This window comes from Portunus trituberculatus, chromosome 28 (assembly GCF_017591435.1).
Source record: "Portunus trituberculatus isolate SZX2019 chromosome 28, ASM1759143v1, whole genome shotgun sequence".
Taxonomy (NCBI): Eukaryota; Metazoa; Arthropoda; class Malacostraca; order Decapoda; family Portunidae; genus Portunus; species Portunus trituberculatus.
In genome coordinates, this window is record NC_059282.1 from 248,815 (window position 1) to 273,880 (window position 25,066).

Sequence of the window (25,066 nt, forward strand, 5' to 3'; positions counted from 1 at the left end):
TGCGCACACACACACGAGACACGATCAAGGACAGACGTGCTGACCGATGCTCCTCGCGATCAGCTGATCTCACTGCCTGATGTTGTGTTTACAGAGGCCTGTGCGACTTGTGTGACTTGTGTGACAATAGCTTTCAGGAATTACATTGAAAGGCAGCATGAGTAAGAAACAGTTTACACTTAAATGCAGGTATGAGACTAGGGAAGGATTGCAAGAAGAGGATGAATATGTTGATGAGGGAGAGGGAAGATTCGGAGGTTTTGATGAGGCAAGCTCCACCCTCTACAGGAGAGTTTTAGCATTGGAAAGAAAATTAGATAAATGGATAAGGGAACGTATGGGAAGTAGGTAAAGAGAATAAAGAACAGGAAAAAGAGTTTCTGAACTTGAAAGAATGGAAGAAAATGAAGCAAAGCTCAGAGTAGAAAACGAGGCACTGAAAAAAAAGAACTAGCCAAATATAAGAAACAGAGGGATGAAGGACTCGGTAAAGTAGAGAAAAAGAATATCTGAAAGATCTAGTAAACAAAGAAGAGGGAAGAGTACAGGATGTGATTAAGAAAGAAGTACAGGGATGGAGAGTCCAAGATAAGAAAGACAAGGATAATTTTCAGGAAGTGATTCAGGAATAACTAAAAGAAAGAGATGAGAATATGGCAAACAAAATGATAAGAGTACTTAAGGAAAAAGAAAATCTAGTACGGGAAATTGCAGAAAAGAAGAGTGTAATCATATTTGGACTGGAAGAAAAAAAAAAAGTAAAATATAGACTAAGAAGGGAAATAGAGGAAATGAAATCAGTAAAAAACCTACAAAAAAATCTAAACAACGAAGATAGGAACAACTTAAAAGAAGAAGTAGAAGAAATACATTGAATGGGCCCTTATCAAGAAGGAACAACGAGACCAATTAAGATACTATCAAAATCACAAGCAGTAACAGAAGAAATAATATATAGAACAACAAAACTCAGAGAAACAGAAGGTTGCAAGGATATATATATATATATATATATATATATATATATATATATATATATATATATATATATATATATATATATATATATATATGTAAAGAAAAATAGAAATGATAGAAATGAAGAAGAAAGGAAGAGATACAACAAACTGGCAGCAGCAGTAAGGGAAAAAAATAATGAAAGGTCAAAGGAGGAGAAAAAGGCATTTTTTTTTTGGAGAATTCTAGGAGACAGGATAAGGAAATGGTATATAAAAGAGAAAGAAGAGGAAAAAGTGGAGCAAGTTTAACTAAAAGTGATAAGGGCAAGAAACTAAAAATGATGTATACGAACAAAGATGGGGTTCTATCAAGTAAATTAGAATTAAGAGATTACATAAAGAAAGAAGAACTGGATATTGTATGCCTGGCTGAAACAAAACTTAATGTGGCAATCAAAATAGACATGGATTATAGGTATAATGTATGGAGGAGAGACAGAGGGAGTAAAGGAGGAGGAGGAGTCATGATAATGTTAAGGAAAGAGATGGTGGTAAACCAAGTGGAATGTGGGGAAGGAAAAGCAGAACTACTGTATATTAAGATGTATATTAATAAAAGAGTTAACAATCATTGAAACATATGTGCCACCAAAAACAAATTCATGGGCATGCATACATGCATACATACATACATACATACATACATATGCTCCTGTCATCACCCTTCATCACTGGAAGTATGTGCATTACTGCACCATGGGAGTGCCAATTGACAAGAAATAATCACAGGGGGCTAAATCAGGTGAGCGTGCAGGCCAGTTTAAGTCTCCTCTCAGGGAAATCAGTCGGTCAGGAAAAGCTTCTCTCAGGAAACCCATTGAAATGCGTATTCTGTGGGCACACACTGATTTAGCCCGCCTTTGATTATTTCCTGTGGGGATATCTCAAATCCCTGGTTTATAACGGCCGTCCACAGACCCTGGAAGACCTACAGAACGCCATCCAAACTGAAATAGCCAATATACCGCTCAACATGCTGAAGAGAGTACACTTAAGCTTCCAAAATTGTCTGAATCAGTGTATTGCCAATGGAGGTGGACATTCAAAAGATATTGTCTTTAAAACAGTGTAAAAGTAAATCTCCCATATTGTGTGAAAGGCATAAAAGAAGAATAAAGAATTGTGAAGTGTGAACAGGGTTTTATTTTATTCTCAAATCGGGAAGTATCCGCGCCCCACCCTGTACATATGTAACTTTATAATGTTGATGATCTTAAATTTATGAAGGGAGGAAGAGTGAAACAGGAAAGACACTAACCAGCAACCTATGGAATGCAAACAAAGGGCATATCATTGTATCACATACAAAACTTATGTACTAGATTTTCACAAGGCTTTCCATTTTATCCATTGTAGAGTCACGAGTTCAGGTTCTTTTAGCTTGCAAGGAAGATACAGTCTCATTAGCCTTCTTAATAGAGTCTGCTGACTTGAAAATAGTAGAGACAGTAAATGGAGGCAAGATGGTGGCGAGCATTGCTATAGTTTTCTTGCCTCTCCCATGTCTGTGAATAATATTCAGCTTCACTTCGAGAGTAAGAGACTTCCTGGTCTTCTTAGGAATGCTAGGCCACATTGCGTAAGTTGAGCGAGGGAAGATGAGCTGCTGCTGACACTGATATGTTTTGAACAGGGGAGTGAGTGGTGCGCGTGTTGTCCACAAGAGGCTTGATCTTGATCTTGATTGCACAGGTGTCCCAGAATTTCTCCTTAGGCAGGCCTTAGTATTGGCAGTTCCTGGTGTATTCAAAAGCCTGTTGGCTTGCGTGATACGCTGGGCCTTTTAAACTTGGAAAAAATTACCTGGATAAAACTTCATTAAAGCAAGTTTGGTGTCGGTTAAATGAGCAGATGGTAGTAAAATGAAACCTTCGTTGTAGCGAAATTTTGTTGTGTGAACCTTTGTTAAGTGGAGGTTGCCTGTAGTCCTATTTCTTGAAGTTTGGCATGAAAGAATGAATTTATGATTAAAATTAGGTCCCTGTGCAGATTTAAACCAGACGCCAGAAGCACCCTAGCGGTGATGGGTGGAAGCAGATGCTGCTACCTATGCTCCCCTATCTCTGTCCAATACAAATACATCACACGGGATATTATCCCCCTACACTGCATCTTATCACCCCTCCAGAGACCCACCTCACTTGGTACCATTGATCAGCTGTTTCACTTTAGAGCTCACACAAATGGAGAGAAGCCACATACTCCTGTTAGAGGTTTGTTTATCAAAATTGTGTTCCCCATGAAGAGGGTATCTGGAGCACTCCATAACCTTCTGGAAGCACAATAGGGTCAGTGTTGATAAATCTCTCATAGGAATCTGTGGCCTCTCTTCACCTCTTGCCTACTTAAAAACTTCATTTCTTCCATAAATGATATCAATAGTGTTCTAGTACAGGGTTATCAATGGCTCTTCTGCTATGAAGAGAGCAGTCACTCTTCTGTGAGTGGCCATTTTCTATGTTCCAGAGTGCAAAAGCTGATCAGTTGTTTCAAGAATTTCTTTGTCATGGCCAATAGTGCCTGTAAGCATATTTGAAGAGTATATGTGGAAAGTGCTGTTTAAGCTTACGCTCATTAGTGGCACGGGTAATTTTCTTTATGGTGGTACCCATATAAGGGCTCATATCACCACCCAAGTGCATCTTTGGTGTAACCACCTAGAACCTAGGTATCATGGTGACATGTTGGTAACTTTAAACCACTCGACAAATGGCATAGCTTCAAAGCAGTATGTGGTAGGATTCAAGCCTACTCGTGGACGTCTGCCTTGATTCCATGCTCACCGCTATGCCCCCCTATAACAATAGCATCATGCGTGGATTGTAACGTTCCATGAAATGTATCCACATGTTTTTCAGTTTTCACTATGTACTACTTTTAATACTTATGTAGTGTTTTTAGAGGTAGAGGTAGGACTTAGTCCTGGTACCTTGCTCATTGGATTAATGGACTGTAACTATTTAATAGAGAAATGTCTTCTATTCTATATCATAGTATTAAAAATAATGAATTATTTTCAGATTGTTTAAGCAGCTCCAGAAATGACAAAACCAGGATGAAAAAGTCTGTCTTCAAGGGCCCCACAATAACTCTTCTTGACAGATCATTGGGAAGAAAAAAGCCATCAAGCTTTTTATCATCTAGAATAAAACACTGTCTAGTTCATAAGGTGGGTTGTTCTCTTCAACATTTAATAGTAAAGCCTGTTTTCTATTGGGGATTTGGTTGAAAATATAGTTAATCTGTATTGCATGATCTTTATGTTGCATAATCAGTAAGTTATGAGTGTTGTATACAAACATATTTATGTAGCCCTAATTATGCAGTGTTGTAATGTTGAATACATGTTTATTAGGGTGTATTGCTTAAGAACAACTAAAAACATAAAGGAAGTGGATGGAAAATTATTTCTACTAATATTAACTGGATAATATCTATTTATAGACCTTTCTTTATAGATCCCTTCTTTCCTTCTGTCTTTAACCCCTAAAGACTGAAGACATATATTGCAGACATCCCTCCTAACTTGGCTAGCTTTGACATTGTAACAAAAAAATTGGTAATGTTTTCATAGCCCATTTCTCAATTCTGCCTTGAGCAATTGATTGTAATGTAATAGCATCACACTTATTTGTCTTCTTTTTAATCTCCTGCAGACTTGGAATATCTAGGTAATATGGTATCTCAGTGGTGAAGTGATGGAATTTTTCCATGCTTTCTCAGCTTAATTTTGAATGATTGAGTGCCATGTGATAGCCTGGTTGGGGCTTGAGCTATTTTTCACGAAGTTTCCTTTTTGTCCTTCACTCACCAGTGTCTCTCAGTCACTCACATGAATGCCTAAGTTTATAATTTTTTATTGTTTTCTGTTACTCTTGACACACAAGCAAAGAAATGTAATTGTCACAACTGGGAGGAAGTACATGAGTGAAATCTACTAGTGTTTTGTTTTTCATTGGTAAAATCACTTTCAAGACTTGAGGGAATAGCTTCTAACACTTTTCCAATTGTATTTTCAATAAGAGGTTGTTTTGGAGCTGATACTCAGCCCTCAGTTTAACAGATTAAAATGGAGGGAAGGGTGGTCAATTATTTCAAAAAGTCTGTTGCTTGAAAATACTGGAGAGTGTCAATTACTATAAGAATTACCATATTTGATGGCTCCTAAGATGCATGGGTTCTTAATCTTAAGATGCAGCCAGTTTTGGCAGATATTGAAATGAAAAAAAAATAACAAAAGGAAAATGAAATATGAGCAGATATAAGTTCTGAATGTGAAGTGAAGGATTTTATCTGACATTTGAAGACTTTCACGTGCATTTACATCATTATTAATTCCTAATATTTTGAATTTAAAAACTTTAATGTTTGTTAGTAGCCTACATACCAATCCTGTGGCATATGGCATTGCCAGTGACTCTGAGAGATTATAGGGCTAATAACTGTTAGATTAAACAAGTACGAGTATTTACCAAGTATGAAGTTTGATCATAATTTCATGAACATTTAAACTGCATCACTGAGGTATTAAATGAGATGCCCGCCATGCACGCCTCACGTTAATCCTTAAGAAAATAGGTTGGGGGAAGTAGTCAAAAAGACAGTAAAGAACTTTTAAAACCACAAAAGGGAGACCAACAGCATAGGGTGGGTCAGGGTGGGCACTTAATACCTCAGTGACTCAGTTTAAATGTTTGTGAAATTACTATCAAAATTCATACTTGGTAAGTACTTGTTTAATCTAACAAAATCACTTCACGAAATTTAAACTGATGTCACTGAGGAATCCAATGAGATCTTTAGAATGATTCCTCCAACTTTCAACGAGCTAAAACTCGGAAAAAGCCCATTAGTCAAGGGGGAGAATTAAACACAAAGTTCCCCAATTGCTTAAGAGCATTTAATACAGTAGTACACCCAGTACCAAACACAAGTAATGACATTTCATGTGTAGAGGTAACAAAGTTAAAAAAGCAGATAACAGTTGTAGATAATGCAACAAAGCAAACAGTAGTAGATAACAAAATTGACACCAAAGTATTACAGAACTTTTAACCCTCATCATTGTTAAACAAGACCACTGTAGCAAACTGTCCATGGTCATCCAAAGGTCTTTTATAAAACTTTACAAAAGTCGACTATCTGGCCCAGCTGACAGTGGACAAAATAGTAGAAACAGGCAACTTCAAAGCTGCCTTACTGGATGCGGCTGACCTGGTGGAGTGTGGGGAAAAAATGGAAAGGTCAGTGCCAGACATTACCATCATATCCCGTGCCCATTGTCTTAATGTATCCTAAGAGACCATACGGAAAGGACATCTTGTGGTCAAGAAAAAAAGAAAACTGGCCCCATAATGGTGCTAATTCTGTCTATGTACTCTAATAGTAGTGTGAACATATAGCACTTTATCAATGGGATAAGGCACAAAGCATAGTTCAGCCATATGAGAAGCTGGCCAAGAGGTTTTCAGTGGGTTATGTATCCTGAAGGAAATTTTGGAATTTGAAATTGTCATGTTCTTTATGTCTAATAAATGTAACGTCTGGCCATGTTGCCCCGATAGCAACAACATTAAGACTGTAAGTTTCCTAGACAATTGAATATTTGACAAATTAGTCAGGTCCCATAGATTTTATATGTGAGTAAAACATCAGGATCCCAGATGATATGACAACAGGAAAGGGAAGGCCTCTCCTGGAAGATTGACTTCAAGAACCGAGTAACTAGTGGGTGCTGTCCTGCAGGCCTGGCATCAATCTGAGCCATTGCTGAAATAACAGAATGCATGGTGTTCATAGAACTATAGCTACATCCCTTCCCATTTTTAACCTCTTACAAGAGGTAGTCCAAGAGGTGACTGAAATGGATCAATTTCCTTGGTGAGGCAAAAAGATACCCATCTGCCGACATATGGTCCATATTGTAATGAAGTTCCCTCCCTTCACGATCCAAGGAAAAATTGGGTAATTTCTGGTGAAAGTCCTCGATTTTGAAAAAGGATCTCTTGATGGCATTGCAATCAGTATCAGCTTGTGAACCCGTGGATGTATGCAAGAGGGGTCATGTTGCAGAGTTAAGCAGTGTTGAAGGAGAAGGGGATGATGAGCTAGTAGGCAAAGAGCCATCAGAAACCATGCCTGAGTTGGCCACATTCGTAGAACTGCAAGAAGGGTGGCCTGGGATTCCTGTAGTTTCTTCAGGACCCAGGAAATCAAGCTAAAGGGGGGAAAAGCATATAAACTCTTGTTGGACCAGTCAAGGGTTAAGGCACGATCTGGCCCAAGATACATTAGTAGCCACTTGCACATTGATCCTAGAAGCAAATAAGTCAATTTCTCGTGCAAAAAAGACCTGACATATTTCCCTGAAGAGATGAGGCTGCAACATCCATTTGGTATCCACATTACGCACTCTGGATTCTCTATCAGCCTCTACATTATAAAGTCCCTTGGCATACTCTGCTGATAGAGTAATACCCCATAACTCAGTCCAAGAGAATATCTCACCTGTTAAGGTATTAAGTTTCGTGCTCCCACAACAGTTCACACAAGCGATGGCAGTGGAGTTGTCAGAGCAAAGACGAATATGCCTGTCTCAACAATCCTTGCAAAGGGATTGTAGGCCAAAGAGGATGGCCCTCAACTCTAGAAAATTAATATGGTCTAATTCTTTATGAGCCCAACAGACACACCCCAGCCTGTCAGGCAAGCATCGGAAAACAACTCAAAGTGAGGAGAGGATAGGCGCAGAGACCTGGTCTGAAAATCAATGTTGTTAACCCACCAATTGATGAGACTTAACGAATGTAAGTCCAAAGTAGCCTTAGAAAAGTAATTACCAAAGTGGAGCGCCAGATACCACGCCCAGGCACTGCTTCCTTTTGGCTAGATACCAGGTCTGATTTGGGCAGATTGATCTGAATACCCAACTGAGCACACAGCTGCAAAACAGCCCAGATGGTGCCTATACGCTCCTGGAGAGTGGGTCCTGTGATCAGCCAGTTGTGTAGGTAATGGCGCAGGGAGATATTGTGTCAATTAGCTCATGAAGACACCAGCGCCATCACCTTGGTAAAGACCTGCAGGGTGGTGGCGAGGCCAAAATAAAGAACTGAACTGAAAAGCCTTTCCTTGCCAAACAAACAGCAGGTACTTATGAGAACTTGGAAATACGTGTCCCTCAGATCCAGAGACACCATCCAATCCCCCACTTTCATGGACTCCATAAACTGATGCCACCATCTTCATCCGGAAGGGTTTGACCACTAAAAACTTGTTCAAAGCCAAGAGGTCAAACACAGGTCCCCTGCCCCCTGTTACTGTGGGTACGAGGAACAGACTGGCATAAAAGCCTTCTAGCTTGCCCACCACAAGCTCTATGGCTCCTTTGGCCAACATGTCCTGCACTGCTAAGTCCAAGGTCTGCATAACTCACAAACTCTATGGATCTGGCAGACAAAGGAGGGGGACACAAAAAGGGGAAAACATACCCATAATGCAGAGTCTTCACTACTGACTCTCCTGCCCCCACCTCCATTCACTCCAGTGCCGTTGCAGGCAAGCACTCACAGGCACAAGAGAGCAAACTGCTTCCCTAGTGAGATCTACCCTGGCCATGGGATCCTCCACTGTGAGAAACTTTGGCCCAAAAGGATCTGCCCGTAGTGGAGGGTCTGGGGACAGGAGCTGATGAAGAGGTACTAAGGAATGCACCCCTCATCGTCTGCTCTTTTGTCTTGCTCCCATGGGGCACAGAGGCTGAACTTCGAAAAGAAGAGGCCAACCTTCGTACCACAGCACGTTACTGAGAAGCCAAGTGCTCATTGTCGTGCACCCTGGCCACCACAGCTGGGTCAAATAGCATGTCAGAAGAGAGAGAAGAAAGAAGCGGGCACTTCTCTCTGTCAGAAAAGGTACAAGGCAATGAATCCACTACTGCCTGCCTTCTTAACATAAGAAGGAGTCTAAAACGTAGCTCCTTAGCAGGATGAAGAATGTCCTTATTAGCCTTGTCCAGCGCCGACAAAAATTTCCAAAATATCCTGCCACACACTTTCTCCATTTGCACCAATAGGCGGGAGGAGATAAAGACCGCTGGGTTGCCCACCTCATTAACTGGAGGAGTCAGTGAGGCCCTGTCAGGCAGATATAAAGACCTGGCCCAGCCATACCAGTCCTTAGACAACCGAAGATTGGCAGAGCAAGGCATGGGCTCCTTCAGGGACCTGCATTGGGCTTCCTCATGGACAGCTTGAGTCATAAGCGACTGTGGGAGAGTAAGTGAGAGGTGGTGGGGCAAAACTGAGCCCTGTTCCCTTTCTACATCCATAAGCTGGGATGAGGAAGGAGCCTCAGGAGAAGACAGATGAAGATATGCCCTCATTTGGTCTGTGAGGTGCATAAAGGGGAAGCACTTTCTTGATTGAGAGGCTTGTCCTCCTCATCATCCTCACAGATCCCGGCTGTGGAAAAGGGGTGGCCAACTGGCATGGGAGCAGAAAGACCTTGGCCCATCCCACTACCACCAGACACAGGAGCTGGTTGGCCAGCTTCAATAGAAGCTTCCTGAATAAGTGGAAGGCTGCCTGGCATAGACTCACTGGGGTTCACGTGACCCAAATCACTGCGAGGAAGAGGATGGCTGCCAGGCAAGGGAGCCATGGGGCACACACCAAGCCTTCCTCCTCTTGGTACGGTTTTTAATACTCTCGTAAAGAAACTGATTGTGGGGCAAGGCCCTACATCAATCACAACTGGGAGTAAGGTTACAAAACACTTCCCTACATGACAGACATTCCCCATGAGCATCCACCATGAGTGACAGGAGGGAGTGAGAACACTTCACATGCTTATGTGGCATAATAACACACTTACAATCTCCTTGTAGAAGATAGACAAAGCAAGGAGCGACTAAAGGCAAACTCAACCGCTGCTGAAAAGAAAAAAAAGCAAGCTGGTGCAAATGCTGAGCTGAAGATGTGTAAGCCCCATGACAGCAAAGAGATGAATGAGGGAATTGGCCTGATGGGTGGTACCTGGTCTGGGTGTCTTCTCAAAGAAAACGAGAAAGGGCACCTCAAGTATTTCTTTTGTTTCTTTTTCTTGAGCTGTTAAACATGGTGTAAGTTTGCTGTGGGAATGGGGATTTAAGCAGTAATTAATTATTATGGGTAGTAGTATTTGTAATAACAAGTTTTGTTTACTTATGGGGATTTCAGCATTATTTTGGGATTCCATATCTTATACTCATTCACTTGATACAGATAGTTTTGTGTACTATGGCAGTGTGTGTAGTATGATTCAAATTACTTCATATATAGTATGAATGAAAGTGAAATCATGTAAGATTAATTTAATAAACTTTTACTGAAAAGTTTTAGATAGAAAACTTAATAGAGAGAGGGATAGATGAATGAATTATTTATATTTGTATGCTAGGATGCAGAATCTAAGTGAAAAGCCAAAATTTAAACTTAAGAGAGACTGACAAAAAATGTAGACATTAAAAAGAGAAAGAAACTTTTCATCTTATGGTTCACTTGACTCATCTAACTTAATTTACTGTGTTAATGAACAACTCATAATTTGAGATGATTTACAGAGTTTGTCATTATAGTGTTCAGACACTGAAGTAATTACATGTATGTCAAAACTTGTTAATGTTAACTGTATATTCAGCTTGGGTTTTTCCTTATCAGCAAACAAAGTAAATGTCATCATACCTTATTTAATAATGTGTTTTTTTGGTTGTTATTTTATTTAGTAATTTTTTCCTATACATTTGTAATAATGAAAAATAGCCAATGAGGTGATATGTAAACTTAGAATGTGAACTATTTGATAAGATATGCATCATCAACAGAGCTTCTTACACGAAGAGAAAATGAAGTATCGACAGCTGCTGCAGCAATATACAGAAGAACATTACTTGACTCCCAACTCCAAGGTGATGTCTCATAAAGTGTCAAGGTAGGAACCAATCAATATTTGTGTAGTCTTCCAATTCTAAACGTGGCTTTCCAGTGTGGCTCCTTAGGGAATAGTAGGCCTTTCAGTGCTGCCACATTTCACCCCTCTCATTCATTGAGCGCTCTTTTCCTCCCTCCCTCATCCCTGCCTACCCCCCGCCCTCTCTCTCTCTCTCTCTCTCTCTCTCTCTCTCTCTCTCTCTCTCTCTCTCTCTCTCTCTCTCTCTCTCTCTCTCTCTCTCTCTCTCTCTCTCTCTCTCTCTCTCTCTCTCTCTCTCTCTCTCTCTCTCTCTCTCTCTCTCTCTCTCTCTCTCTCTCTCTCTCTCTCTCTCTCTCTCTCTCTCTCTCTCTCTCTCTCTCTCTCTCTCTCTCTCTCTCTCTCTCTCTCTCTCTCTCTCTCTCTCTCTCTCTCTCTCTCTCTCTCTCTCTCTCTCTCTCTCTCTCTCTCGTATGTGTGTGTATTTACCTAGTTGCATTTACCGAGTTATGGTTTATGGCAGGGGAGTAAACTCTTGGTACTCTGTCTATATCTTTTAAAAAATTTCCTCTTAAAAGTATGCACAGTCCCAGCCATTACAACGTCCTCATCAAGTTCATTCCAATTGTTCACAACTCTATGAGGGAAACTATACTTCTTGACATGTCTTCTACAAAAACCCTTTTTCAACTTAAGCTATGTTCTCTTGCACTGCATGTGTCCAATAATAAAAAGTCTTCTTTATCCACATCCTCCTTACCATTAACCATTCTATAAACATGTATCAAATCTCCTCTTTTTCCTTCTCTCTTCCAATGTAGTAATGTCCAATTTCCTCAATCTTTCTCCTTAGGTTAAAGTACTTAAGTTTAGAATCATGCTTATGATTGCTCTTTGCACTCTTTCCAACTTCATAATATTTTTCTTTTTATGAAGAGACCACACTACCGCCACATATTCCAATTTGGGTCATATCATGGAAATCAATATCCTTTTAATCATCCTTTCATTAAGATACAAAAAAACCACTCTCACCCTCTTTAATAAATTCATCATACCATTAACAATTCTATTTATGTGTTTGTCTGGGGTCGAGTCATCTGTAACAGTCACTCTCAAATCCATTTCCTCTTTTGATATCTCCAATTTGACACTATTCGTATTATAGTCATATTGTATTCTCCTTTTACTATTAACAAACTCCATTACCTTACATTTATTCAAGTTAAACTCCATTTGCCATGTTCTACTGCAATTACTAATCTTATGTAAATCACTTTTTAGTACTTTACATTCATTCACATTTTTTACCTTCCTTATTCATTAGTTTTGCATCATCAGCAAACAAGTTTATATAACTTTCAACTTTTTCATTCAAGTCGTTAACGTAGATAACAAACATTAGTGGTCCCAACACAAATCCCTTTGAGACACTACTAGTTACCTTAAGCCATGATGAACACTGGTCACATATTATTGTTCTCATTCTCTGTCATTAAGATAATCCTTCATTCACTCAAGTAATCTTCCACCAATGCCTCCATACTCCTTTATCTTCCATAACAATCTTCGATGTGGTGGTACCTTATCAAATGCTTTTTTCAAGTCAAGATATACCCCATCCACCCATTCATCTCTTTCTTGAATGGCTTCAATCACCCTTGAGTAAAATGATAGCAAATTTATGGAGCATAACCTACCTTTTCTAAAACAAAAGTGGCAGTTTGTTATTATATTTTGTCTCTCCAAGTACTCCATCCATCTCTCTTACAACTTCCTCACCACACTGGTCAGTGAAGCTGGTCTATAGTTTGAAGGATTTTCTTTACTACCTCCTTTAGATATCGGAGTGATATTTGCTCTTTTCCAATTCTTAGGCACTAAACCTTTCGTCAAGGATGTTACCACCAAACTATGAATTTTTGTAGTCTCTCCTATTTCCTTATGTGATTCTTTTTATGTGGGGTCCACACAACTCCTGCATATTCCAATCTAGATCTTATTTTAGTACTTATCAATTTCTTCATCATTTCTTTGTCCATATGGTGAAATGTTAATCCAATATTCCTTAGCAAATTATATGTCTCTCTGAAAATTCTATCAATATGGCTTACCAGTTCATTGTTTTCTTCCATCATCACTTCCAAGTCCTTTTCCTTTTTTACTTTTTCTAGTTCTACTCCATCTCCCATCTTATAGATTCCCACTGGCACTCCGCTTTCTACTGCTTTCCACTTGGACTTCATATCTTTAACTATAGTCCTTATTTCTCTTACCTTCAAATAATTTTCCATCCAACTCAATGTGTTTCCTTTTAAACCACCTTTCTCCTCTAACTTCCACAGTAATCTTGCATGTGCCACTTTATCAAATGCCTTTTTTAAATCCAAATAAATATAGTCAACCCATTCCTCTGTCTCTTGTACTCTATCAACTATTCTATAATAGAAATTCAGTAAATTTGTTAGATACAACTGACCTTTTCTAAAACCAAATTGGCTATTTGATAATAATTTGTAGTGTTGAAGGAACTCAATCCATTGTTTCTTTATTATTCTTTCACACATCTTGCAAATTACACTAGTCAGTGATACCAGTCTGTAATTTAAAGGTTCTTTCTTCCTTTCACGCTTATGTATGGGAACCACCTCAGCTCTTTTCCATTCTACTGGTACGGTTCCATTTTCTATTGAGCATTTTATGATGTATATAGGATTTGCTAGTTCTTCCTTACATTCTTTCAGTATTCTGCCTGAGACTTCATCAAGTCCCATTGCCTTCTCTTCATCCAGTTCTTTTATCAACTCTTTTATTTCAAGCTTGGTTACTTTAATTTCTTTTGAAATTTAATATTTAACAGTTCTGCCATACTTTTTGCGTCTTCCACCATCCCGTTCTCTCATTTTAACCTTTTCTATTGTTTCTTTTTACCTTATTTTTCCTTTTTATAAATCTGTGGAACAATTTTGGTTGCTCCTTACATTTTTTGACAATGTCCTTTTCATAATTCTTTTCCTCTTTCTTTTCTACCTTAACCTATTAATTTCTCGCTGCCTTGAAGTTTTCCTTATTTTCTGGATTTCTATTTCTCCTCCACCTTTTCCATGCTCCATCTCTTTCCTCCTTTGCCCTAGCACACCTTGCATTAAACCAGTCTTTCTTTCCTTCTTCTTTAAGTCTATATTTCAGGACATATTCCCTGACTCCTGTTTTGTATGTTTCCAAAAATAAGTTTTATTTCTCTTGTACCCTCTCTGAGTTTTCCATCTCCTCCCAGTTAATGTTTTTTGAAGTAGTTCTTGAGATTCTCAATATCAGCCTTTCTGTAATTTAATTGATCACCTTTGTATGATTCGTTTCTATCTTCCTTTCCCTCTTCTATATCCATTTCTAATATTACATGGTCACTCTTTCCCAATGGGCACTTATATCTTATTTCATCATTCATTTATATCTCCCTTGTAAAAACCAGGTCCAATCTTGCTGGTGTGTGTGTGTGTGTGTGTGTGTGTATTTACCTAATTGTATTTACCTAATTGTAACATACGGGAAAAGAGCTATGCTCGTGTTGTCCCGTCTCCATATCTATTAATGTCCAGCTTTTTCTTAAAATCATGAATATTCCTTGCGTTGACCACTTCCACGTCTAAACTATTCCATGCTTCCACCCTTCTATGAGGAAGCTATATTTTTCACATCTCTCCTATAAGTGGCCATTTTAGTTTTTCCCATGCCCTCTCGACATTCTTCCATTCCACATACACAGATCTTCCCTATCCATTTTTCCATGCCAATCATCACTCTGTATATTGCTATCAGGTCTCCCTTTCTCTTCTGTTTTCCAGGGTTGGAAGTTGCATTCTTTTCAGTCTGTCTTCATAAGTCAAATCTCTTAAGTCAGGCACCATTTTCGTTGCAGCCCTCTGTACTTTCTCTAGTTTCCTTATGTGTTTCTTTAAGTTCGAGCCCACTGTATTGTTGCATATTCAAGCCTCGGTCTTATCATTGCAGTAATTATTTTCTTCATCATTTCTTCATCTAGATATACGAACGCCACTCTTATGTTCCTCAATAAGTTCAATACTTCTCCAATTATTTTGTTTATATGTCTCTCTGGCGATAGGTCATTGGTAATTGTCACCCCAAGGTCTTTTTCTTCATGACTGGTTTTATGTCTTCATTTCCTATCTTGTACATACTCCTGATTCTTCTTTCACTCTTGCCAAACTCTATTTTCTTGCATTTTGTCGTGTTGAACTCCATTTGCCATGTACAGCTCCATTTCCATATTCTGTCCAAGTCTTCCTGGAGTAGTTCGCAATCTTTGTCACATCTCACTTTTCGTAACAATTTTGCATCGTCTGCAAATAGGCTCACATAACTGGACACCCCATCCACCATGTCATTTATGTAGACTGCGAACATTACTGGTGCCAACACTGATCCCTGTGGAACTCCACTCTCCACCAATCCCCATTCTGATGGTCTGTCCTTAATTATTGTTCTCATTTCTCTTCCTACCAAAAGTCTTCCATCCATTTTAGTAAACTGCCATGCACTCCTCCTACCATTTCAAGTTTCCAGATCAGTCTCTGGTGTGGTACCTTATCAAAGGCCTTTTTTAAATCCAGATATATTCCATCAGCCCAACCATCTCTTTCCTGTATTACATCTATCACCCTCGAATAGTAACATATCAGGTTTGTCGTGCATGAACGCCCTTTCCTAAAACCAAATTGACACTCACAAAGTATGTCATTTTTCTCCAAGAAGTCTGTCCATCTAGTCTTCACCACCCTCTCACACATCTTAGCTACCACACTTGTAAGTGACACTGGTCTATAGTTCAATGGGTCTCTCTTGTTACCTGATTTATAGATTGGGACAATGTTAGCTCTTTTCCAGTCTTGGGGCACTACACCTTCCCTTAATGAGGCATCAATTACTTCACAAACTTTTTCTGCCAATTGCTCCTGCATTCTCTTAAAATCCATCCTGATACCCCATCAGGTCCCACAGCTTTTCTCACTTCTAAACTCCCCATCATGTTCTTGATCTCCTCCACCGTTACTTGAAACTCCTTCATAATCCCTTTCTGTTCCATTACCAGTGGTTTGTCAAAAGCAGTCTCCTTTGTGAATACCTTCCGAAAGCATCCATTCATAGCCTCTGCCATTTCCTGGGATCTTCACTGCATACTCCATTTACTTCTAAACTTTCAATACTTTCTCTATTTTTGATGTTGTTGTTCACATGTCTGTAAAAAAGCCTTGGTTGGTCTTTACATTTATCAATTATATCCTTTTCTTGTTTCTTTCTTTCTTCTCTTCTAATCAACACATATTCATTTCTTGCTCTTTTGTAACTTTCCCACTGCTTAATCCGTCTTTTCCTTCTCCACCTCTTCCATGCATCCTCTTTTCTTGTTCTAGCCTTTTCACATCTATCGTTAAACCAGTCCTGCTTTCCAACTTCTCTATGTTGTCTTATTGGTACAAATTTTTCTCACCTTCTTTGTATATTTTTATAAATTCCTTCCACTTTTCATTTGCTCCTTAGCACTCTTGAATTTCATCCAATTTGTCTCTTGAAAGAATTTCTTTAGGTTTCCAAAATCTGTCTTGGCATAATTCCATCTTCCCACTTTATATTCTTCATTTCTTCTAGATTTCTCTTCGTCTATCACCTTGAACTCCAAAACTGCATGATCACTCTTTGCTAAAGGGCACTCCACCCTCATCTCCTCAATGACCATTGGCTCTGTACTAAAGACCAAGTCCAGTCTTGACGATGCTCCCTCTCCTCCAAACCTAGTATCTTCTTTGACCCACTGAGTTAACACATTTTCCATTGCCAGTGTCAATAGTGTATTTCCCATGTTGTCTCTGATCCTTCCATTGACCAGTCCTCCCAACACACCTCTTTACAATTAAAATCTCCCATCATTATAGTTCGTTCACAGCCACCCAACATTTCTTCCAGACATGTTCCTGTATCACTTATCATTTCTTCATATTCCTGTACTGACCATGCATTTGTCTTAGGTGGTACGTACACCACTATGTAGTGCCTCTTTTTCCTTCATTAGTTTCTGCTCTGATCTTTAGCACTTCTGCCTTTCCCATACCTTTTTCACTTGATCCACCTTTATATCTTTTTAACCAGCAACATCACTCCTCCTCCCATCTTACCTACTCTATTTCTTTTCCAAACGTTATATTTCCTTCTCCAACCTTCATCAGGTCTTCTCCCTCTCTCAGTTTTGTTTCAGTAAGACCCACAATATCTGGGTTCTTGTCCCTCAAGTAATCGTTGAGTTCTAAAATCCCGATATCACTCCATTTATGTTGGAATACATTACATTTCGCTCATATGTAAGTTTCTTTAGTCCTTTCTTGCTGTACTTTTCTGGGTTATGAACCACTTCCTCAGTCTCATATCCAAGATTCTCCAGAAAAACTCTTTCTTCTCCTCTTCTGTCCTCTCTTCATTTTTTTCAAAGCCTCCTTTCTCAACTCATTTAACATTTCTCTTTCCTTTTCACCGAGATCTCTTCTCAACCAAATCTTCCTTGTTGTTTCCTGCTGGGCTAGCCTCCATGACTTCTCCACCAATTCATCTACATCCTTTTGTGACTTAAGTTTGATTCTTATTGGCCTCATACCTTCTCTTGTGAACTTTCCAATTCTATGGAAGTCCTCTATTTCTTGTACTAGGTCTTTTCCTCCTCCTGCACCACATTAATGATATTATTTATCACCTTTTTATGTTTTCTCTCTCTCCATTTTACTCGGTGTCTTATCCTCCTCCACACCAAATATCACCACACATCTCTTTTTGTCTACAGTTTCCCTCACCAATGTCTCATTTGACTTAATAACCTTCACCACTTTCTCAGCTATCTTCTCTTCTATGATCTGTTGATCTATAATTTCAGCAAGGCCCAAAGTTTTCTCCCTGACTCTTTGATTTCCTTTTCCAGACTTGCAACTTTGTAATTTACCTCCTTTCTTTCCACTTCCTGACTTTTTTCCATTCAGCCTGCTTCTCCATCACTTTTCCTAGAGATTCTCCACATTTTCGCAATTCACTTTAATTAGCTTAACTTCCTCTTTCAGTGCTGCATTTTCCTTCTTCATATCGGCACAGTCTTTCTTACATTGTCATAACTCGTTTCCAGGCCCTCATACTTTTCAAACAGTTTTCAATTTTACCTTCTAACTCCAGAATTTTCTTCACATAAGCGCTCTTTTCCATTATTCCTTGAAACCCTGTGAAGTCTGATTCCTCTTTCGAGTTCACGGCCGCCATGTTGCGCAGACGTAAACAAACCAGCTGATGGCTCAAACGCAGGCTACAGTTTATATTTACCTTCACTGGACATTATTTTGCTAATCAACAGTTAACATGACTATATGGAGACGGGACAAACATTACCAGCTCCTTTCCCACCTTGGTTACTCTTAGGCAATGGTAACTGTAGAATTATAGATGATTGCTCTGGAGCTCAGCGACCACCTCCGCCATCGACGATGTCCCGTGTGTGTGTGTGTGTGTGTGTGTGTGTGTTTCACTGTTTGATCTGCTGCAGTCTCTCGAGACAGCCAGGCGTTACCCTATCAGCTCAGAGCTCATTATTTCCGATCTTCGGATAGGCCTGAGACCAGGCACACATCACACACCGGGACAACAAGGTCACAACTCCTCGATTTACATCCCTACCTACTCACTGCTATGAACACTACATGAGGAGACACACCCAAATATCTCCACCCGGCCATGGAACCCTGGTCCTCTGGCTTGTGAAACCAGCGCTCTAACGTGTGTGTGTGTGTGTGTGTGTGTGTGTGTGTGTGTGTGTGTGTATTTACCTATTTACCTATTTGTGAATTACAGGGCCCGAGCTAAGCTCTCTTGTGTCCTGTCTCCTTGTCCACTCCTGTCATATCTCTCTTTCATCTGATTGACACACCCTGCATCAACGATATCACTGCTCAGTTTATTCAACTTATCAATATTATGATGCGGAAAACTGTATTTTCTCACGTCATTTAGACAGATGTCCTTTATTAGTTTTTTTCCATGTCCTCGGAGATAATTACTTGCGGTCACCTTTATCAATTCTCTGTCCAGTATGTCAATCTTGTTCACCAATTTATACATAGATATCATATCTCCTCTTATTCTTCTCTCTTCTAGTGTGGTCAGCCCTAGCTTCCTCAGTCTTTCCTCATAGTCTAACTCCCTGAGTCCTGGTACCATCCTTGTTGCCAGCCTCTTTACCCTTTCCACCTTCTTCACATTTTTCTTCATATCTGACCACAAGCTGCATATTCTAACTGGGGTCTTATTAAGGTGCATAATATCTTCTTCATCATTCCTTCATCTAGGTAGTGGAATGCAAGGCCAATATTTTGGAGCATGTTATATGTTTTCCAAAATATCTTATTAATGTGTTTCTCCGGTGACAGAGTGTTTTGCACGGTGTGTGTGTGTGTGTGTGTGTGTGTGTGTGTGTGTGTGTGTGTGTGTGTGTGTGTGTATTTACCTAATTGTATTTACTTAATTGTAACATATGGGAAAAGAGCTATGCTTGTGTTGTCCCGTCTCCATATCTATTAATGTCCAGCTTTTTCTTAAAATCATGAATATTCCTTGCGTTGACCACTTCCACGTCTAAACTATTCCATGCTTCCACCCTTCTATGAGGAAGCTATATTTTTCACATCTCTCCTATAAGTGGCCATTTTAGTTTTTCCCATGCCCTCTCGACATTCTTTCATTCCACATACACAGATCTTCCCTATCCATTTTTCCATGCCAATCATCACTCTGTATATTGCTATCAGGTCTCCCCTTTCTCTTCTGTTTTCCAGGGTTGGAAGTTGCATTCTTTTCAGTCTGTCTTCATAAGTCAAATCTCTTAAGTCAGGCACCATTTTTGTTGCAGCCCTCTGTACTTTCTCTAGTTTCCTTATGTGTTTCTTTAAGTTCGGAGCCCACTGTATTGTTGCATATTCAAGCCTCGGTCTTATCATTGCAGTAATTATTTTCTTCATCATTTCTTCATCTAAATATCTGACGCCACTCTTATGTTCCTCAATAAGTTCAATACTTCTCCAATTATTTTGTTTATATGTCTCTCTGGCGATAGGTCATTGGTAATTGTCACCCCAAGGTCTTTTCTTCATGACTGGTTTTATGTCTTCATTTCCTATCTTGTACATACTCCTGATTCTTCTTTCACTCTTGCCAAACTCTATTTTCTTGCATTTTGTCGTGTTGAACTCCATTTGCCATGTACAGCTCCATTTCCATATTCTGTCCAAGTCTTCCTGGAGTAGTTCGCAATCTTTGTCACATCTCACTTTTCTTAACAATTTTGCATCGTCTGCAAATAGGCTCACATAACTGGACACCCCATCCACCATGTCATTTATGTAGACCATGAACATTACTGGTGCCAACACTGATCCTGTGGAACTCCACTCTCCACCAATCCCCATTCTGATGGTCTGTCCTTAATTATTGTTCTCATTTCTCTTCCTACCAAAAGTCTTCCATCCATTTTAGTAAACTGCCATGCACTCCTCCTACCATTTCAAGTTTCCAGATCAGTCTCGGTGTGGTACCTTATCAAAGGCCTTTTTAAATCCAGATATATTCCATCAGCCCAACCATCTCTTTCCTGTATTACATCTATCACCCTCGAATAGTAACATATCAGGTTTGTCGTGCATGAACGCCCTTTTCTAAAACCAAATTGACACTCACAAAGTATGTCATTTTCTCCAAGAAGTCTGTCCATCTATTCTTCACCACCCTCTCACACATCTTAGCTACCACACTTGTAAGTGACACTGGTCTATAGTTCAATGGGTCTCTCTTGTTACCTGATTTATAGATTGGGACAATGTTAGCTCTTTTCCAGTCTTGGGGCACTACACCTTCCCTTAATGAGGCATCAATTACTTCACAAACTTTTTCTGCCAGTTGCTCCCTGCATTCTCTTAAAATCCATCCTGATACCCCATCAGGTCCCACAGCTTTTCTCACTTCTAAACTCCCCATCATGTTCTTGATCTCCTCCACAGTTACTTGAAATTCCTTCATAATCCCTTTCTGTTCCATTACCAGTGGTTTGTTCCGCTCATACGTAAGTTTCTTTAGTCCTTTCTTGCTGTACTTTTCTGGGTTATGAACCACTTCCTCAGTCTCATATCCAAGATTCTCCAGAAAAACTCTTTCTTCTCCTCTTCTGTCCTCTCTTCATTTTTTTTCAAAGCCTCCTTTCTCAACTCATTTAACATTTCTCTTTCCTTTTCACCGAGATCTCTTCTCAACCAAATCTTCCTTGTTGTTTCCTGCTGGGCTAGCCTCCATGACTTCTCCACCAATTCATCTACATCCTTTTGTGACTTAAGTTTGATTCTTATTGGCCTCATACCTTCTCTTGTGAACTTTCCAATTCTATGGAAGTCCTCTATTTCTTGTACTAGGTCTTTTCCTCCTCCTGCACCACATTAATGATATTATTTATCACCTTTTTATGTTTTTCTCTCTCCATTTTACTCGGTGTCTTATCCTCCTCCACACCAAATATCACCACACATCTCTTTTTGTCTACAGTTTCCCTCACCAATGTCTCATTTGACTTAATAACCTTCACCACTTTCTCAGCAATCTTCTCTTCTATGATCTGTTGATCTATAATTTCAGCAAGGCCCAAAGTTTTCTCCCAGACTCTTTGATTTCCTTTTCCAGACTTGCAACTTTGTAATTCACCTCCTTTCTTTCCACTTCCTGACTTTTTTTCCATTCAGCCTGCTTCTCCATCACTTTTCCTAGAGATTCTCCACATTTTCGCAATTCACTTTAATTAGCTTGACTTCCTCTTTCAGTACTTCATTTTCCTTCTTCATATCGGCACACTCTTTCATTACATTGTCATAACTCGTTTCCAGGCCCCATACTTTTCAAACAGTTTTTCAATTTTACCTTCCAACTCTAGAATTTTCTTCACATAAACGCTCTTCTCCATTATTCCTTGAAATCCTGTGAAGTCTGATTCATCTTTCGAGTTCACGGCCGCCATGTTGCGCAGATGTAAACAAACCAGCTGATGGCTCAAACGCAGGCTACAGTTTATATTCACCTTCCCTGGACATTATTTTGCTAATCAACAGTTAACATGACTATATGGAGACGGGACAAACATTACAAGCTCCTTTCCCACCTTGGTTACTCTTAGGCAATGGTAACTGTAGAATTAGAGATGATTGCTCTGGTGTGTGTGTGTGTGTGTGTGTGTGTGTGTGTGTGTGTGTGTGTGTGTGTGTGTGTGTTTACCTAGTTGTAGTTTTACAGGGCCTGGGCTTTATGCTCGTGTGGTCCTGTCTCCATATCTACACATCCAATTTTTCTTTAAAACTATGTACACTCTTTGCTGACACCACTTCTTCGCTCAAACTGTTCCAAATTTCAACACATCTTTGTGGGAAACTAAATTTTTTAACATCTCTCAGACATCGTCCCTTCCTCAGTTTCTTACATGCGATCTTGTGATTCTAAAGTCATATTCTTCTCTCAGGACCAGTTTCTCATTATCCACTTCATCCATTCTGTTAATCAATTTATAAACTTGTATCAGATCCCCTCTCTCTCTTTTCTGCTCCAAGGCTGGTAGATCCATAGCCTTTAGTCTCTCCTCATATGTCATCCCTTTAAATTCTGGAATCATTCTTGTAGCCATTTTTTGTAGTCTTTCTAATTTTCTTATGTGTTTCTTTTTATGGGGAGTCCACACAACTCCTGCATATTCCAATCTAGGTCTTATTTTATTACTTATCAATTTCTTCATCATTTCCTTGTCCATATAGTGAAATGCTACTCCAATATTCCTTAGCAAATTATACGTCTCTTTGAAAATTCTATCAATATGGCTTACCGGTTGATTATTTTCTTCCATTGTCACTCCCAAGTCCTTTTCCTTTTTACTTTTCTAGTTCTACTCCATCTCCCATCTTATAGATTCCCACGGGTTGCCTTTCACTTTTTCCCATTTCCATGACATGGCTTTTGTCCACATTGAATTCCATCTCCCATTTTTTGCTTCATTTCCAGATCTTGTTTAAGTCTTCCTGTAGTATTTCACAATCCTCTTTTTGTTTAATGACTCTGTACAGTTTTGCATCGTCCGCAAACAGATTTATGTAGCTCTTCACTCCCTCTGGCATGTCATTTATATATACGAGAAAAAGTATTGGCACTCCACTGTCTACTGTTCTCCACTTGGACTTCATATCTTTAACTATCGTCCTTATTTTTTCTCCCCCTTAAGTAATTCTTCATCCATCTCAATATGCTTCCTTTTATGCCACCCTTCTCCTCTAACTTCCATAGTAATCTTTCATGTGGCACTTTATCAAAAGCCTTTTTTAGATCTAAATAAATACAGTCAACCCATCCCTCTCTCTCTTGTACTCTATCAACTATTCTAGAGTAGAAACTCAATAAATTTGTTATGCATGACGGACCTTTTCTAAAACCAAATTGGCTATTTGATAATATTTTGTTGTCTTCAAGAAACTCAATTCATTACTTCTTTATTACTTTTTCACACATCTTGCATATTACACTAGTTAGTGATACCCGTCTGTAATTTAAAGGTTCTTCCTTCCTTCCGCTCTTATATATGGGAACCACCTCAGCTCTTGTCCAGTCCACTGGCACTTTTCCATTTTCAATTGAGCATTTTATGATGTTGTATATTGGACTTGCTAGTTTTCCTTACATTCTTTCAGTATTCTGCCTGGGACTTCATCCGGTTCCACTGCCTTTTCCTCATCTAGTTCCGTCATCAACTTTTTTATTTCAAGCTTGGTTACTTTAATCTCTTTCATATAGACAGTCTCTCTATTACCCTGTGGTCTTTCAAATTTGGATTCCTTAGTAAAGACCTCATGAAATTTACTATTTAACAGTTCTGCCATACTTTTTGGGTCTTCCACCATTCCGTTTTCTCCTTTTAACCCCTTCGCGCCGGATGTTAAAAAAGCCCGCCTGTATGACATACAGGTGGTAGTGCCGCGCACCCGAGCACGTGAAACTCGTGCAAGCTTGTCATACTTGTCGTCTTTGTGTATTATGCTGCTATTTTTTAGTTACTATATTGCCTTCGAAGAAAAAAGAGAGAGAGAGAGTGTGTGACATTTGCTAATATTTTTTCACAAGCTGTCTTATCTTCGAGAGGAAGAGAGTGAGGAAGGGAGAGAGAGAGAGAGAGAGAGAGAGAGAGAGAGAGAGAGAGAGAGAGAGAGAGAGAGAGAGAGAGAGAGAGAGATTAGAAAATTTGTTGTTTTTGTATTTGTGTGTGTGTGTGTGTGTGTGTATTTACCTATTTGTATTTACCTAATTGTAGTTTTACAGGGCCTGGGCTTTATGCTCGTGTGGTCCCGTCTCCATATCTACACTTATCCAATTTTTCTTTAAAACTATGCACACTCTTTGCTGACACCACTTCCTCACTCAAAATGTTCCAAGTCTCAACACATCTTTGCGGGAAACTAAATTTTTTAACATCTCTCAGACATTGTCCCTTCCTTAGTTTCTTACTATGCGATCTTGTGCTTCTAAAGTCATATTCTTTCCAATTCTAACTCCTCTCGAGATTTCTGGCATCTAGCCAATAATATCTCTAACAACTTTACTTCTTCGTCTTTCCCTCCTTTACTTCATCCAGATGGCTCTACAGCTGTCTCTTCTTTTTCTAAAGCTGAACTCTTCGCTCAAACCTTTGCTACCAACTCAACTTTGGATGATTCTGGGCATATTCCTCCTACTCCTCCACCCTCTGACTACTTCATCCCTAAAATTAAAATTCTTTATAAAGACGTTTTCCTGGCCCTCTCTGGCCTTGATTCTCGGAAGGCTTACGGTCCGGATGGAGTCCCTCCTGTTGTTCTCAAAACTGTGCTTCCGAACTCGCTCACTGCCTGGTCAAACTCTTTCATCTGTGTCTCTCTACTTCTAATTATCCTTCTTGCTGGAAGTTTGCTCACATTCAACCTGTCCCTAAAAAGGTGACCACTCCAATCCTTCTA

General features: G+C 39.4%; 1 protein-coding gene across 2 annotated transcripts in view; it reads left to right on the forward strand.

Annotated features, from left to right (window-relative positions):
* Window positions 1–25,066, forward strand: part of LOC123510036 — a 276,684-nt gene that overhangs the window by 243,671 nt on the left and 7,947 nt on the right. For both annotated transcript variants that reach the window (XM_045264773.1, XM_045264772.1), the window contains exons 6-7: window positions 4,040–4,188; window positions 10,882–10,988. In XM_045264773.1, coding sequence (XP_045120708.1) covers window positions 4,040–4,188; window positions 10,882–10,988 — 256 coding nt within the window. The remainder of the gene's footprint in view (window positions 1–4,039; window positions 4,189–10,881; window positions 10,989–25,066) is intronic.